The sequence below is a fragment of the Helianthus annuus genome, chromosome 2 (assembly GCF_002127325.2).
Source record: "Helianthus annuus cultivar XRQ/B chromosome 2, HanXRQr2.0-SUNRISE, whole genome shotgun sequence".
In the NCBI taxonomy this organism is placed as follows: Eukaryota; Viridiplantae; Streptophyta; class Magnoliopsida; order Asterales; family Asteraceae; genus Helianthus; species Helianthus annuus.
The window spans coordinates 27923397-27939825 of NC_035434.2; the positions used below are offsets into that span (position 1 = coordinate 27923397).

The following is a 16429-nucleotide window of genomic DNA, read 5'->3' on the forward strand; positions in this document are numbered from 1 at the left end:
CGAAACCCCGAAGGCTTCAACCTACCTACGGGTAGCCAAAAGGCTTGAAGGGTTAAAGCCAACCAAACTGCCTTAACAAAACGGGCATAAGTATAAAAACATAACACAAATAAAATAGTTAAACATCATACCATATCAAAGAAAGCCCTGAAAGACTTTCAAACAAGAGTTAAGGCAAGTCCTAGTAACTTGCAAGTTTAGATACTGTTCAAACGGTCATACAGGCCTAAGACACAACAAACAGGAACCTTAAGGGTTCCTGGAAACCTAATATTGTTCAAGATAACATTACAAACCACGAATTGTTTTTGATGCTAAGAAAGCTACGAATCAAGCATCAGCAGAGGACTTAGAAACCCCGGAACCTTCACCCTTCACCTTCTTCGCTTTTTTAGACTTCTTAGTCTTTGCATCACCATCACCGCCTACCGCTGAAGCCTCCAAGCTTGCATCCTTTGGAACACCTTGTTCTGCTAAAAAAGTGTCATCACTATCACCCGAGTAGGACCTTTTCCTTGAAAGGGAACCCAAGATTTAAGCACAGACCTTTTCATTAAGGCCTTCCGGCTTCAAGTCTTGCAATACAGCAAGAGGCTTACCAAAACAAGCAGAAACTTGATGAATGTAAGGGTAGGTCGGCTTCTCCATCTGCTCAATTGAGCCTTTGAAAACATCGGAAGCCTCGGGATGAAACAAAGGAGACTTCTCCAAAGGTTGGCCGGATTCATGAAGCTTATAACCAGCGATGAGGCCTTGGTGTTTCCCCAGGTTGAGCAACTTAGTATAAACTTCACCAAGGGCAGAATTAAACTCCTTGGAATGAAGAAGGTAAGTAACAACCTGATGAAAACCCTGCTCAATTAACCATTGATTATCAAGGGTGGATCGAGCAACCGAAGCCTTTAACCCCTCCTTTTCCTCATCAAAAACCCATTGCTGAACAAATAAGGCTTCCCTATCAGCTTTAAGCTTCAACCGATCAGCCTCAAAGCTTTTCTTCAAGTTACCTATCTCAATCTCATGCACCCTGGTAAGCTCACTAACCTTTTTGTCCCACGCCTCTTCCTTCTCAGCAAAACCAGCTATCTCCTTTTTCATCACAGCCGTGGAGGATTTCATTTTATCCTTCTTCTTAGAAAATTTCTCATATTCCTGCATCCTCTTACGAAAACGAGCAATCCCTTGAGGAAGCATAGAAGCAAGGTCACAGGTGCTCAAAATCATACGGGATAACATTAAGTCATCGTCCATTCCAGCAATAGTATTGTGAACCAAAGGAGGAGCAAGATGACTCAGAGCATCTTCACAAAGAGCAGCATCCTTAAAGCTGTCATCATTTTTCACCGACCAACCAGGCACATAAACCTCTTCGGGATCCAACCCTTCAACATCCCTGCTCGAAGAACCCTGAACAGGGGTCACAACAACCTTTTTGCTCGAAGCCTTCTTGCCATGAACAACCAATCCCTTCTCCTTTTCAACACCTGCCTCAACACCTTGATCTTCAAAGAAACTTCAACATCATCACTCAATTCCACTAGTTCAGTAGAAGTGGATTGAGGAGCAGCCTTCAGCAAACGGCGGGTAGATCGACGGGATGAGGGCTTGGGAGCACTAGGCTTAGAAAACCCTTTGACATTGGAAGCACTAATATAACCGGAACCCTCAAACCTTTGCTCAGCAGTTCTAACAACAACATTTTCACCCGGAACAGATGGAGTATCCCCAAACACAACATCAGAGGTGTCGTCACTCTTAATGAAATCCAGAGCAGACATAACTGCAAATAGCAAAACAAAAGTACATAAGGCATAAGCCAAGAAAAAGCAAAGAGGGCAAAAAAGGAAAATGCATACCCATGCTACCTCTCATTAGAACCGGATCCCGATCGGCATTTCGCCAGATTTTACTAACCCCTAAATGAACTAGTAAATGTTCAGGAAAGGGACGAACCCTCGAAGGGCACTCCCGGATGGCTTTGAGAAAAACATCATTCAACTCCGATTCAGAGGGCTCCGGATCATTGAGAACGGCATCTGGGTGCCTCCACACCATCTTAAATGGAATAATAGTATCGGAAACCCAGAAAAAACGATCCTTCCAAGTCCCAAGTGTTGTAACCATAGACGAAATAAGGCAAGAATCAACCTTGGATGTTTCAAAGGTAAACCAATCGCCATTTTTGGCCAAACGGAAAAAACGGCGAAAAAGCAATAATGAAGGATCATATCCGAGGGCACGGCACAAAACCTCAAAATGCAAAACCCTAGCCATGCCCTTCGGATGAACTTGCCCAAAGGAAATCTGATAATACTCTAACAGATTCAAAACAAAGAGAGAAAAAGGATAACGAAGGTTCGAAAACTCAAAGTGGAGACAATAAAGAGCAATCGAACCAGAAATCGGTTTATCAACAGGAACATCACAAGCAGGAGCAATGGGTTTAAACTTTCTATCAATACCATATTCCATACAAAATAAGTCTACCTCTTCTTGTGTTAATCGGGAAAAGGATTTTGCTAAATCCTTACGAGCACCCATTTTCGAAATAAACGAAGAATATAAGGAAAATGCAAAGGAAACTGAAACTAACCTTGGAAAGGAGGAAAGAAATCACAGGAAGGAACTTGAGGAAATATGTAAAAAGTGAAGGAAATAATGTAAATATAAAAAGAAAATAACCTAAATAGGGGTGATAATTGCAAACAGTAACTACTGCAAAAACCGCCACCCTATGAACTGTCACACATCAATCAAATCGATTGTTAGTTATTTAAAATTCAAAAATTAACTGCCTACAACCTTTCAAGCCTTCAAGCATTAAACCCTTGAAACCTTCAGGCAATAAAATACATGTACAAAAGTCAGACGTCTTTGAGCTCATCCCACAAAAACCTCTGACTTGGGGGGCTGATGACGGGGGTAGCCCAAGACCAAATAAAATGACTGAAGTACATAAACGACCGAAAGGTTAAATGGTTCGAAGGTGAAAAAAGCTGTGAAGTGGGGAAAAGCAATGCGGAAAAAGTAGCCAGTCACATCCAGGGATTGCTTCACCAAACACAGCCGTAAAGGCAACGCAGGTCTGCAGAGCACATGCTATTATCCAGGGGTCAAAAGGCTTCAACCCCCGAAAGGGCAAGCCCCTCGCTGCAAGCTAGGTCACTAGGCAAATGAATGCCTCTTTGGGAGATGTCTTCTCCTATATAATTGACACTTCATTTACTGAGTTGAGACATTCCGGACCAGCCCTGTTTCCTTAAAACTCGGGTCATTCACATCGTGTACTTGCTTCATGCAAGTTACTCCCTTTCACATCCAACTCACACATATTCTATTTGTTTCTTCATCCGAATCTGAACACACTTCAGAGAAGGATCCTCAGTAAACAACAGAAATAAACTAGTGAACCTCCTTCCACGTCTTGCAAACGTGGGAGGACCCCACGACCTGCGTTAGGCAAGGTTAAACCCTTTAACCCTTTTGCCTAACCATCCTCGCTACTACATTTGGTCTATTATTTGTTGCTTCAACAATAACCAACCCAAACATTATGTTTTTTCAATATTTAGAATAAGAATATAGCTTAATTATTGGGAATTTCAGAATCTAATTAGAATCGTTAAAATAATTAAGCACGAACCTGACTACATGCCATGCAAAAAACAACTATTGTAGGAGAGTTAACATGGATAAGTTGAGATAAAGTAATCCAACTAACTGCATTACCTGAGTTTTTTTAGGGTAAAAGGGATAAATATCAAGGGTATGGTGATGGTTCTCCAAGGGAGGATGATCCGCCACGTAGGCGTTACGTCATAGTTCTTCCAAGAATGGTGCATCCCACAAAACTAGTGGAAATGGGAGGATGGTCCTAGTCATAGACTATGACTAGACTATGACTAGGACCATCCTCCATACCCTCTAGTTTTGTGGGATGGACCATCCTTGGGAGGACTATGACTCATAGTCCTCCCCACCACTTTTATGTTTTTTTTTAATCTTCTACATTTTTTTAACATTTAACAAATAAACTAACACAATATTTTCATTAATATTAAAAACACATTACATAAACATAAAAAAACATAAACTTAATAAAAAAAACATAAACATAATAAAAAAAACGTAGACTTAAATAATTTGATGTTTCTTCATGATGTCGGTTTGTAGTTTTTTCAACATCGAACGTTTCGGCTCGGGATACTCATCGACATCCATCGTTATTATTTCCCATTCCTTGAGCCGAATCTTTTCATCGGAAATTCGGATTTTCTCATTAGACAACCGGACCTTTTCGCGTAACTTTTCTTCCGCTACACGAGTTTTTCTTCGACGGCCCGCTCCTTCGCCTTCGCCTTTTGGGCCGAGACGTCCGTGTACGTTTTAAGGTGTACCATAAACTCTTCCATCTTCAGATCCACCTTTTCCTTTTCTTTCCCCTTGGCTCGCTCTTTCTTTGATTTGTCTCGGCCCGGTGGACGCTCCGCTTCATGTACGACGTATTCCTCTTCGTCAAACTCGGTGTCATCATTTAAGTTAATGTGACATCTCGCGTCCGATCCACCGGTGCTAAAACTACCCGTTTCCGATGTTTTTTGTCGTTTCGCCATCTCCACCTCGTTGGGAATCGGCGCCCATTTTGGGTGCGTTTTCAAAATTTCCCACGCGCGGACGTGTGCAAAGTTGGTATTACCATTGTTCGACTTATACTTCTCCAACGCTTGTTTGAACACATCCTCGTCGCTCATGCCGCTACGACGCCCACTTGTATATATTTTATTATACTCCTCGCAAAATTTATTGACGAACCCGTTCATTTTCCGCCACTTCAATGACACCGAATCGATATCTCGATATGGGCCTTTGTCCATAAGCTCGAGGAACTTCGCCAAAACCTTCGTCCAAAACCCGTCACCCGTTTGATTATTACCTATAAAAAACCAAACAAATATATAAACTGTTACCAAAATATAAAAAACATAAACCTTAAAAAATTATTACATAAACTTATAAACTGTTACAATATATATAATCTTTTATAAAAAAAAAGATAAACCTTAAAAAAATTATAAACTGTTACAAAAATTACAAAAAAATATAAACTTTAAAAAAATATATAAACTTTAAAAAAAGGATAAACTTAAAAAAAAGATAAACTTTAAAAAAAATACCAACCTTTTGTCGGGTGTGTAGACGTGCCTATGTAAGCCTTAGCTAAGGCTTCTTCTTCGATTGGCGTCCACGGTTTCGGCTTCGGTTTGTCGGGTTTGTCACCCACCACTTGCTTGCCTTTTTATCGTTTGCCTTTTTCTATAAGCGGTTGGGTTTCGAGAACAACCTCAACATCGTCGTCGGGTTCGGATTGGGGTTGAACGGGTTGCGTCGGGATCGGTTGGGGTTGAACGGGTGGTGTCGGGTTTGGTGGGAAATTAAAAGCACCCCGCATCATCATTTGTTGAAGGGCTTGATTTTGAGAGAATTAAGCGAATTGGTTTGGTGAGTGTTGGAATGATGCAAACGCATTTGATGAATATTGCGAGAATTGCTTCGGTTCTAGCGTCGGATAATATCCCGGAACCGAGAAAACATTCGGTTGGGTCGGGTTGTAGGGATTGTTCGGGTTGTTCGGATTGTTCGGGTTGTTGAAGGGATCCATGATAGAGTATAAGGTTATAAAAGTGGAAGAAGATTTATAAAAATAAAGTGAGAGGGATGAGAAAATGGGGTTAAAATGGTGAATGGAGGTGAAAATAGATTTGAAATTTATATAAATTGTTGCTTTTGACCGTTGCCTTTTTTGGGAAATTCAAATTATCTTTTTTTTTTTAATTTTCCTAACGGCTACTTTATGGAGGGGGCCCACATTTTTTGCTGCGTCGCCATCGTCGAGACTGAGACGATTAGGACGGGCCGCGGGGGGGGGGGGGGATGGTGTTTCTAGCGTCGCCGGACCGAGACGGGATGGGGACGTCCCCATACCCTGCAGCCTCACTAGAAATAAAAGCTATAGTCAAATAAAACATTAAATCTTTCATACATTTTCCAGACATTAAATCTTTAAATTTCTGTTTTTTTATGATGAAGTAAATCATGTATTTAAACAGAATCATGAGGTTATTTTCTTAAATTTATTTTGAATATATTTAAAGTATTACACCTAATTTTTGGTTTAATGCTTAACATCGTAAAAGAGTAATCGATAGGCCAAACTAACCTTTTTACTAGCAAAACAGTTAAGAGAATAATTATAAAGAGGGGAAAGATCGTTACCTTCTTCTTACCATTGCCACTTGGCTTTTCTTTTCCCTGGATAGCCATATCTGTTAACTCCTTTCCACCCTAAATCGCTGCTTCTTCTTACCATCATCAAGCTAGTGATTCTAATAGAGTGCTCCGTGGTCGCTAGTCTCAACAGCCAAATGTTAACTATAAGAAGGTTTTAACACCAGCAAGCTTCGTATGTCCTATATCGTTTTAAACCAACAAAAAGCTCAAAAGTTTTATGTTTACATCAGCCAAACCAATATGTTAAACATGGTAGTTATAATTACCAACCCAAATGGACTCAACAACAATATTTATTGGTTTCAAAAAATTGGTTGAAAGAAGACAAAGATTGTTGCCAACTATCTCTTTTTCTCCCAGTCTCCATTTCGAAGCCTTGAATTTGCTTAAAAGGGAAGGAAGAAAAATCTAGAGGACATCTTCAGACTAATTCAAATAGTAGGTCTAATAAATTGTCTATTACAATCTTGTTTTTCTGAACTCAAAATAAAAAAAAAAATCGCAAATATGAGTAAAATGGAAAGTTTGAGATTACAATTTGGTTTAGATGGGTTTGAAATTCAGGATGCAGTGCAAAAAGGTTTGAGAATCTGTATGCAATACCATAAAATCATTTTTAACATCAGTCAAACTCCATTTAGCTTGGTATCAATATAAAGAGCTCGTTGTGACATAATTTTGAGTTGCACCAACAGTTAAGTACAAAATTCTACCAAAATTAAGAACACACATCCATTGATCCAGGTCCAAGATTCTTGGATTTGCAGAACTCACAAAATTAAATAAAAAATAACAAAAACATAAACATGATTTAAAAAACTCACCAGTAGCAGAGTAGTTCTATTCGTAAGTTCTTCATCAGACCACGAGTTCTTCCTATGATGGAATTATGTATTCTTTTTACCTTTTCCTAGCTTTATTTATATTAATTATAAATTGGGAAAATGTTACAGAATAGTAACCAAGTTTTAAAAGTTTCTAATTAGGTCACTCGTATCGTTTTTGTCCCAATTAGATAGCTTAACATTCAAATCGAGCCATGTCCTTTTTTCCATATGTCAAGAAGAAAAAGAGCATAAGATGTTGGGGTCGGATTATTTTAATATATGAAATTATATTTATTCAAAAAAAACTTTAATTACATTAAAAATTAAAAAAAAACAAGTTAAGGGAAAAAAGAAACAAAAAATGTTGGGGTCGGATTATTTTAATATAAGACGTGGCGCCTACGTGGCGGATAGTCCTCCAAGGATGGGATGTCACCATACCCACTAGCCTAAGGGAAAAAAGAAACAAAAATCCATATCACCATGATTACCTATGAAATGGATGAAAAAACCCTTAATTTTAATGAAAATGAATGTTGAGTGATATGATTGGAACACTTTTGAAACTTGAGTGACATAATTGGAACACTTTTAAAACTTGGTTACTATTCTACAAAGTTACCCCCTCACCATAACATAAGCTTGAATTATAAATACGGTAAGGTTTGCACCCATCAAGCCTTTCAGCCCCTTCTACCACCAGCCGGTAACCAAACTTATTTTAATATAATCCTAACTCTATTTAGATCGGTATTAATATAAAGTGCTTAACACCAATTAGATCCCACAATATAAAACTACTTGTAAAAATCATTCAAAATTCATTGAAATATATTAAAACATTAGTTTTTGAGTTAAGGTCTTTTGCCATTCCAGGCCAATTTTTAAAAATGTACCAGTTTCCTCTCTAACATACACATACTGGAAACGTGCCACTTCAGTCTAAAAACTAAAACCCAATTAAGCCAGATAAGTTAAATGAAGGGTATTATTGTCAATTCATAAAATAAGGTGCAAAAAAAAAGATATGAATTGACAATAATACCCTTCATTTAACCTGTCTAACTTAACTGGGTTTTAATTTTTGGACTGAAGTGGAAACTGATGCATTTTTGAAAATTGGCCTGAAATGGCAAAAGTGAACAAACCAGAAGGACGAAAATGACAGTTAACTCTTAGTTGTTTGAAAGTATACCCAATAAAAACATGGACTTGCCTTTGTTGCTGCATAACTATCCGCATATCCTCAATAAGAGTAGACTACAAGTATCAAGGATTCCGCACATTCCAAATCGCATTGAAACAAAAATTGCCAAATATACTTACCTTATAAACATGGTTGAAGCATTTCATCGAGCACTTTGTATGCATCTTGAAACCTCTCACCCTTAAACAACATGACAAAAAGCAAAACATAATACATGTACTACAACAATAAAACATGAAATTAAAACCTAAATGTTGAAACACAGGTTAACACCGAGGTTAATCTGTGGGGTTGTTTCCTCTGTGGGTTCAATCTCCTTTCTACTCGCTGGAAATGACCAAGATCCTGCAAAACAGCAACACCGTTAGTCTCGTTAAGAGGGGAATATGGGGGTTTCCCTCTTAACCAGGCTCCGGCGTGAGAATAAGTACTGTTTTGAGGAGAAATAACAGTGTGTGTTGAGTGTGTGAAATGGGAGAGCAAGATGATTCAACCTGTGTAACAACCCGATTTTTTTTTAAACCCTAAAACATATGTTATTAAATGTCATTTAATGGTCACATCTAAGAGCTTATAAAAGATTTGTTATTTCTGAAAAGTTGTATTTATAAATCCTAGTATAGTTATTATGTAAACTTATTTTGATTAGTATAAGTTTAAAGTATTATTTAAAAGAAATGAGAAGAGATTGATTATTTTTTTAGAATGAAAGTTTAAGGGGGTGATTGTAATTAAGTTAAAGTATGTAGCCTAAATGAAAAAGTTTTTAAAATCCATTTATCTACCTTCCAGCAATATTTTATTTTCTGGCCCATAATCCGGCCAAACTCCACCGGTTCCTACGGCCCTCAAATCACCCAAACGAATCACGATCACTTACCTTGTTATCTCGAAATCTCTCACCATAAATCACGGGATCTTAAGCGCGTATCGAGCTGGCAGAAACATTCCCTTCTAAGTTCATATCTTCGGCCCAAATTATGCGAGTTTACAAAAATAAAGCACACGACTAAACCCTATATTATGATGCTCTACTTGTTTCTAGCACACATCTCTCACCAAATCGTCCCTTACTTATCGAGCACCGGCTTTTGGAAACTCGCCGCCACCACCGCACGCTATTCCGGTCAAGCCGTCGGTGTCGAGACGGGCATCGATCGAGGTAATCTTCATACCAATCTAATCGTCTTGTCTTACTGTTTAAAATCCGTATCATATTGATTAGTATCATGTTATCTTTGGCAACAAATTATGGAACAAAAAGGGGTTGTTCTAAGGTTCTTTAGTGGGGAAGATGCATGGCACTTAGAACCTCAACAGATTTCTTATTATGTCTATGTTTTGCCAAATCCATTTCTTCTTGCAATGATGCATTTTTTTTAAACAAATTTATTATATAGTAAATTTCATATTTGACGAATTGTTTCAAATGGTATATATCGGTTCTCTAAATAAGTTCATATCAAATTTGGTAGTTAAAACTTGTAAGTTGTATATTGAAAACTGCGTTGACCAGCATCATGTAATTTTTTTTTTAATTTAAATGTATTTTTAAGAAACTATGCATATATATACATATATTTTTTTTTATAAGAATGAGGGAAACTAGTTTCTTTTCATATATAGATATTTCTTTTGAAACTAAACTGTTGGAATTGTTTTTAATATTTTGTTTTACTAATCATTGACTTGTTGAGAAAACTTACCTTTAGTATCAAAACATTATATAATGTTTTGATTTTAAATCACTGCCACCAAATTATTAGATTTAAACTTACGACGGAAATAAATTGTAGGCTTTGACAACGTTTATTCCACACGCACGAATTCTTTATGGTTTCGCTTTTTGAAAATAAGGTATGGATTCTAAACAACTTATGTGTACGGATATAGATTTTTGCAACCTCGTTGTCAGAAATTTAAAGTCGTTTTTATATGCTTTTATGGTCTTTAAGATTATGTGGTGTGATATATGTATATGGATATAGTAATATTGTTTATAGCAAATATGAATTTGACGCCCCGAATTACCGTATATGACGCACCGAGTTATAGAATATGACGCACCGAATTACCGAATGTGATTATGTGACGCACCGAATGTGAACTAACTACGCACCGAACTACCGAATGTGACTCACCGAATGTGGCTAACTCAATGTGTTACGTATATTGGTTGTTATATAGATATAGTTAAGGATTTATACGCTTTATAGTTGTTGTCCCACTGAGTAAGTTTACTCAGGCGTGCATATGTGTTTTATGTACGTTAGGTTACAGGTTTATCTTTGAGAAGACTGGGGAAGAGAGCTTAGGGGATGAATCACTCACAGGATTTTTATAAAGTTAATAATTTTTTTTTTTGTAATTATTGTAAACTATTGTAACGTTTTAAGCTATTTAATGGAATGACGTTTGATTCTGATTACTGTTATAGTGACACGTCAGCCCTAGTCTGGGCGGGCTGTTACAACCTGGATGATGAAGGGTCTTATTTATAGCCGGAGGGTGAAGAAGGGAGGAGCAGTTGTGCCAGCTGTGGTTGCGCGCCAGCTATCCGACCAAGGGGAATATCCTCTTGGTCTCCTCTGTCATAGCCGGTGTAGTGGTACACGTGGCTCGCCTGCCTTTGTCCATGCTGGAAACCTCGTACTGGTGCTGTCAGCTCTGCTCCCTGATTTGCCACAGGCCTATGTGGAGCTCTGCGACTGGTGACACGTATTCATCCTTTTGTCGGATAAAGCATCTTCGGTGCCACCTTGACATTTTCCAGAAGCTTCTAGAAGCTTGTGGATTATGTTGCTGATGTAGGCGCAATGTGTGCTTTGAAAAGGAGGTGTGGTCCCTGCCATGTAGGCAGGGAATTGGGACCATACCTCTTCAAGTCCCCCCAGTCCAGTGTGCCTTCTAGTTGAGTTGATCGTCTAGGAGGGATTCTGGACTTATAAGTTTAGTGGCTTTTGTGGCGTATGAATTTTGGTAACTTATAAATATGCCAAACGGAAGCATGGCGCATGGGTTTTGGCAACTTGAAAAAGTTGAGCTAAATGGACGCATGGCGCGTGGGTTTTGGCGACTTGAAAAAGTTGAGCCAAATGGACGCATGGCGCATGGGTTTTGGCAACTTGAAGAAGTTGAGCCAAAGGGACGCATGGCACATGGGTTTTGGCAACTTGTAAAAGTTGAGCCAAATGGACGCATGGCGCATGGGTTTTGGCAACTTGAAGAAGTTGAGCCAAATGGACGAATGGCGCATGGGTTTTGGCAACTTGAAGAAGTTGAGCCAAATGGACGCATGGCGCATCGCGCATGGCACTTATTGTTTCCTTCTGATGGAAGTTTTGGTGTCTTGGGGAGGATGTTGATGTGACTGTCTGATGTCCCTGTCTTGTCGGAGATGAACAGGCGCCTTTTCAGTTACTTTCTATCACGTCGTCAGGCCCTGTTACCCATGCTCCCGAAAAAAGAGGTGACGTCTTCTCTCTCCTCTGACGTGTCTTTCTTCTGTTGGTTGCTTTTCCTGGATTCTGACGGCCCACTACCCATCGCATTAAATGTGATGGGTATAAATAGGAGGCGGGTTACTTCCTTTCTCCTCACTTTTTCAAATTCGAAGTGTGATTTCTCTATCTCCTTCATTTCTTCTCCTTTGTTTCCATACCTTGTTTGGATATTTTCTTTTGGTTGGTCCTTATCTTCACCATCTCTAGTACTAATCCTTCTCAAAGAAAGAGGAAGAATAAAGGCAAAGGTCCTCCTAGTCCTGATCAAGCGGTTATTGGGTGGAAAGGGGAAGAATTCCATAACCTTGTTCAAGGTATGGGTTTTCGCCCTGAGTGGGGGGCTCAATACCCTACTGCTGGTTCTACCGCCGTGGACGCACCTCTCGGTTACATAACTTTGTATGCTGCCTTCTTCCGGGAGGGTAACTTTAGACTGCCGATTTCAAAGTTTACTGCCGATCACAGGAGTCTCGAGCATATCTTCAAGCAGAAGGAATTGAAGATGCGTCAACGTCGATGAGTTGAACTACTGAACGATTACGAATGTGCCATCAAGTACCATCCAGGCAAAGCCAATGTTGTGGCTGACGCTCTAAGTCGAAAGGACACTCTACCTAGACGCGTACGAGCACTACAGCTTACTATTCAGTCTAGTCTTCCTGCACAGATACGAGATGCTCAGGTAGAAGCATTGAAACTAGAAAACGTCAGGGTAGAAGCCTTACGCTGTAACACCCCGTGTTTTCCCAAAAAGTCAAAGTCAAAGTCAAGAGTTGACTGTTATTGGAATTAAAGATCAATAAAGATTAATTTCATTTTAGTTTCATTTTGATTTTCATATTATTTGGAGTAAGTGTTGTATAATCAAACTAATCGGCTGATAATCGAACTATGAATCAACGACCGACTGTGAATGATAGGAAGTAACAATGCAATAAAGCTAGTCAATCAATAATCAAGCTAATCAAATCAATCATCGAACTCAAGTGTGGGAATTTTAGTACTTCTATACGTGTGTGTGTGCCTTATGTGTTACTTGTGCATGTTTACTTTATGTTAAAGTGTGTGGTGAATCAATCAAATCAATCAAGACTCAAAGGTGAATCAAACTCAATGGAAATCGAACCCGAAATGGTTGTAAGGATGCTTGTATGTTAGATATAGTAGTTGAGACTAAAAGTAATTTGATTAGGAATTCTATCATTCTCAAATCATCGTTTATCGAACTCGAAATATCAAAAATCGTCGCGAAACACTCAAAACCAGGCAAGCCGATCGAACAGGGCAACCTGATCGAACAGGCTAGCCGATCGAACAGGCTGTTCGATCGGACAGCTGCTCGATCAGGGATGCTGTTCGATCAGCTGACCCTTTCCTCTTTTGGAAGCCTATAAATAGGGCTATCCTTGTCAAACTTTCCACTTTTGGAAAAGCTCTGACCGACCAGCCTCTTCTTCTCACTAAATCTCAGATTTCTCTCAAACCGGTAAGTATTTCGCTCTAATCCTTGTACGTTTTTGTTCATTAATCGATTCTCCATCTTTCTATCTTTCAAAACTTGGATTTCATCCATGAAATCACCAAGATCTAGGTGTTCTTGGGTGATGTCATCATGTGTTCTTCAAGAACACTAAGTTTTGGCATCATTCCACCATGAATAACTTAGATCTAACCGATTTCCACATAAATAACCTAAAATCTTCCAAAGATCTTAACATTTCACGGTGGAAAAGGATTGGAAGATGGGTTTTCATCTATCTTTCAACTCTTTTACACTCAAAAAGGTGAAAACGAGACTTGAACCGATTTACAAATCAATCTAAACAAACACATGGTTCAAGATTCGGTTTCTATCGAGAGATATACCGATTTCGGGTTAAACGTTGAACTTAAGTTCCAAACCGCCTCTGACCAAGTTTGGGTGATTCCTGCTCGAGTCAGTAGACTAAGAAGGGACTTCAGCTTTGTGGTTCAACTCGTAGTCAAACTATCTCTAAAACATCAACAATTAACGGGAATAACCAAGTGTTAAGTGAAAGGTTAACCGAATCGAGAAGCTGGCCGAACGGCTAGGCTGTTCGATCGAACAGCCCAACCGAACGACTATGCCAGCCGATCGACTAGGCTAACCGATCGACTAGCACTTAGTCCCACAAACTCATGAAGTGTAATATTGACAGAGTTCTATTCGATCGATCGAGCCACTCGATTGTAATCATTACTACTCGAATCATGAGATACTACACTTCAAAACACTTAACCTTTTCAAAACATTGGAATGTCACCCGATCGAGCATGCCACCCGATCGAGTGACATCTTGTCAAGCCCTTGCTGCTAACCGATCGGTTGGGCTAACCGATCGAACAGCTGTTCGATCGGCCAACTTGAAAGGTAATGCTGCAAGAACTCCAAGAGTACAAACCATCATACACAAACACATCCTTCTCACCAAGGGAAGAAACAATCCACTTGAAGGAACCAGCCGATCGAGCCAGCCGGCCGATCGAATGGATGTTCGAACGGACTTTCAAACCAATCGAACAGCCCACTCGATCGAACAGCTGTCCGATCGATTGGTCCATCCGATCCAGTTTCCACTGTTCACTTTTCCGCATTACTCACTGTATTGTTATCGAACTATTCAGGCTAACCTATTCTCAGTGCTCCCTCCAATCCACATCAATCACTGTGAGTATACTCGATCCCTTTTTGCTTTCAGCACTTTTGGGTGTTACATACGTAATCTATCAAATTCACAAACAACACAAACTATCTGAACGCTAACCTACTTGCATGTATTACTTGTCTAAATGATTGCTGTTTATTATGTTTACACGTGGAGTGCTATCTACCTGCTTTAGCAACGTAGTACTATAGTTTGGACTCAGCACCCGTTCACACGGGGGTTGCTAAGGACAATTACCTGCATGGATTACGGTGGTAATCATGTATTGCGAACTGTCTCGGACAGTCAACTCGAAGTCATTGGTATCGATGGTCCCATGTTGATAATTTACATGCATCGTTTGCCCTTGTGTACGTGTTTGGTTATGCGTAAACTTTTCGAACTTTATATGCTATATCAAACTTGTGTACTCACCTTTACATTATATGTATTGACTTTTATTTTAACGTATGTGACAGGTGTTTAAGCTACTAGCGTGCTAGGGAAGCGAGGCAATAATAAGCTTCTAGGAGCCTGTGACCTTAGGACAGTGTCCACATACCTGCTCCAGGGCCATAATTATCTGTAGATCTGGTACTGGCACCTGTAGTCAGTAAGATCTATAGTTAGCCGTCTAGAAGTCTTAAAACAATATTTAAATTCGGTCTGTAATAATTAAGAATCTGAGTTGTCGGAACAGTTCCCATATTGTTTAGTTGATTTCTATGATAACTTGTTATTATTTGGGACACGGTATGGGACGTGTTATATAACTGAATTGTATGATAGTTGTTGTGGAAACTTCTGAACAATCTGTTTCGCTCAGTGCCGCGCCCCGATGATTCCGCCATCGGTTGGGGTGTGACAGATTGGTATCAGAGCCATAACTATAGGGAATTAGGATTAGACACGATCTAGTCCGGATCGCTGTCTTAGAGACCTAGACTATAGCTAGGAACCAAGAGACCAAGTTTATGTGCTTATTTTATGTTGTTCCCTTCTATTCTATCATTACATCCGAACTCCGAGCCAAATTTCGTAATTTGGACGGGATTAGGAGTGAAACCCGCGAATTCCTGCCTAAATTACAAATTTTGCCAATTATTCTGTGCGATTTTCTATCAACAAACGGGGGAGAATTATACCAAATCAGGGCTGAAACCCGTAATTTGATGAAAATTTTCCTCTAGATTTTCTTAAAACAAGGAAGAAATTGCTGAGCTAGGGGTGAAACCCTAACCTTGGCAGTTACTCCAACTTCATTTTATCTCGCCAAGGCAATTGACGGACTCCAACGACCTGAACTCACGAGTATGGCCTAGAATGCGCGTGCATAATGCCCAAGAATCGAGGCAGAAACATGTCCCCTAGAGCCGAAAGTGACGACAAGTCAACTGCGAATAGTTAAATTGCCATGGTTAGTCAAAGTCTAGTAGCCGCAGACAATCCATTTTCCGATTTTGAGTGTTGCTTCGTTGATTTTATATGATTTACCTGTTTATGTGTTTTAAAGATTCGTTGATTGCTCCATTGTTTATCGATCTGCGTGACTTTTGTTGCTATCCTATCTCGATTCGAACCCCTGTTGATGTGATCTAAACAAAACCAGTGTGCTATGCTACGCTATACGACTAAGTTGGACGATACAATGTGATGCTATCCGATATGCAAAACGAACGGCACTCGACTTGTGGTTATAGGTTTCTGTTTTCTGACCGCCTCGGTGATAAAAATGCGTACGTGGTTAGGAAATTAAGTGCTCTATTTGCTTAATTGCTTATGTGCTCTAATTGTTTCTGTGCTTATGTGCCTCTATGATTATGTGCTTATGTGATTATATGTGCTACGTGACGTGAGATGCGACGTGATTCTAAGCTTTAGTAAGATAAGACGTGCGAGATTCGAATTCGTTGTGTTGAGCCCTATGGCGATGTCTAT

The 16429-nt window shown here is 39.4% G+C and overlaps 1 protein-coding gene and 1 long non-coding RNA gene across 2 annotated transcripts; one reads left to right on the forward strand and one right to left on the reverse strand.

Annotated features, from left to right (window-relative positions):
• Positions 1-4316: 4316 nt before the first annotated feature.
• LOC110892837 lies at positions 4317-5455 on the reverse strand. Its single transcript, XM_022139980.1, has 2 exons — positions 5308-5455; positions 4317-4933 (listed from the first exon to the last, which is right to left on the reverse strand). The coding sequence occupies exons 1-2, from the start codon at positions 5453-5455 to the stop codon at positions 4317-4319; spliced, it is 765 nt and encodes a 254-aa protein (XP_021995672.1).
• Positions 5456-9137: 3682 nt separating this feature from the next.
• LOC118487169 lies at positions 9138-10656 on the forward strand. The gene is made up of 3 exons (XR_004880581.1): positions 9138-9484; positions 10119-10179; positions 10596-10656. It is a non-coding gene; the product is annotated as an uncharacterized LOC118487169 (long non-coding RNA).
• The last annotated feature ends 5773 nt before the right edge of the window (positions 10657-16429 follow it).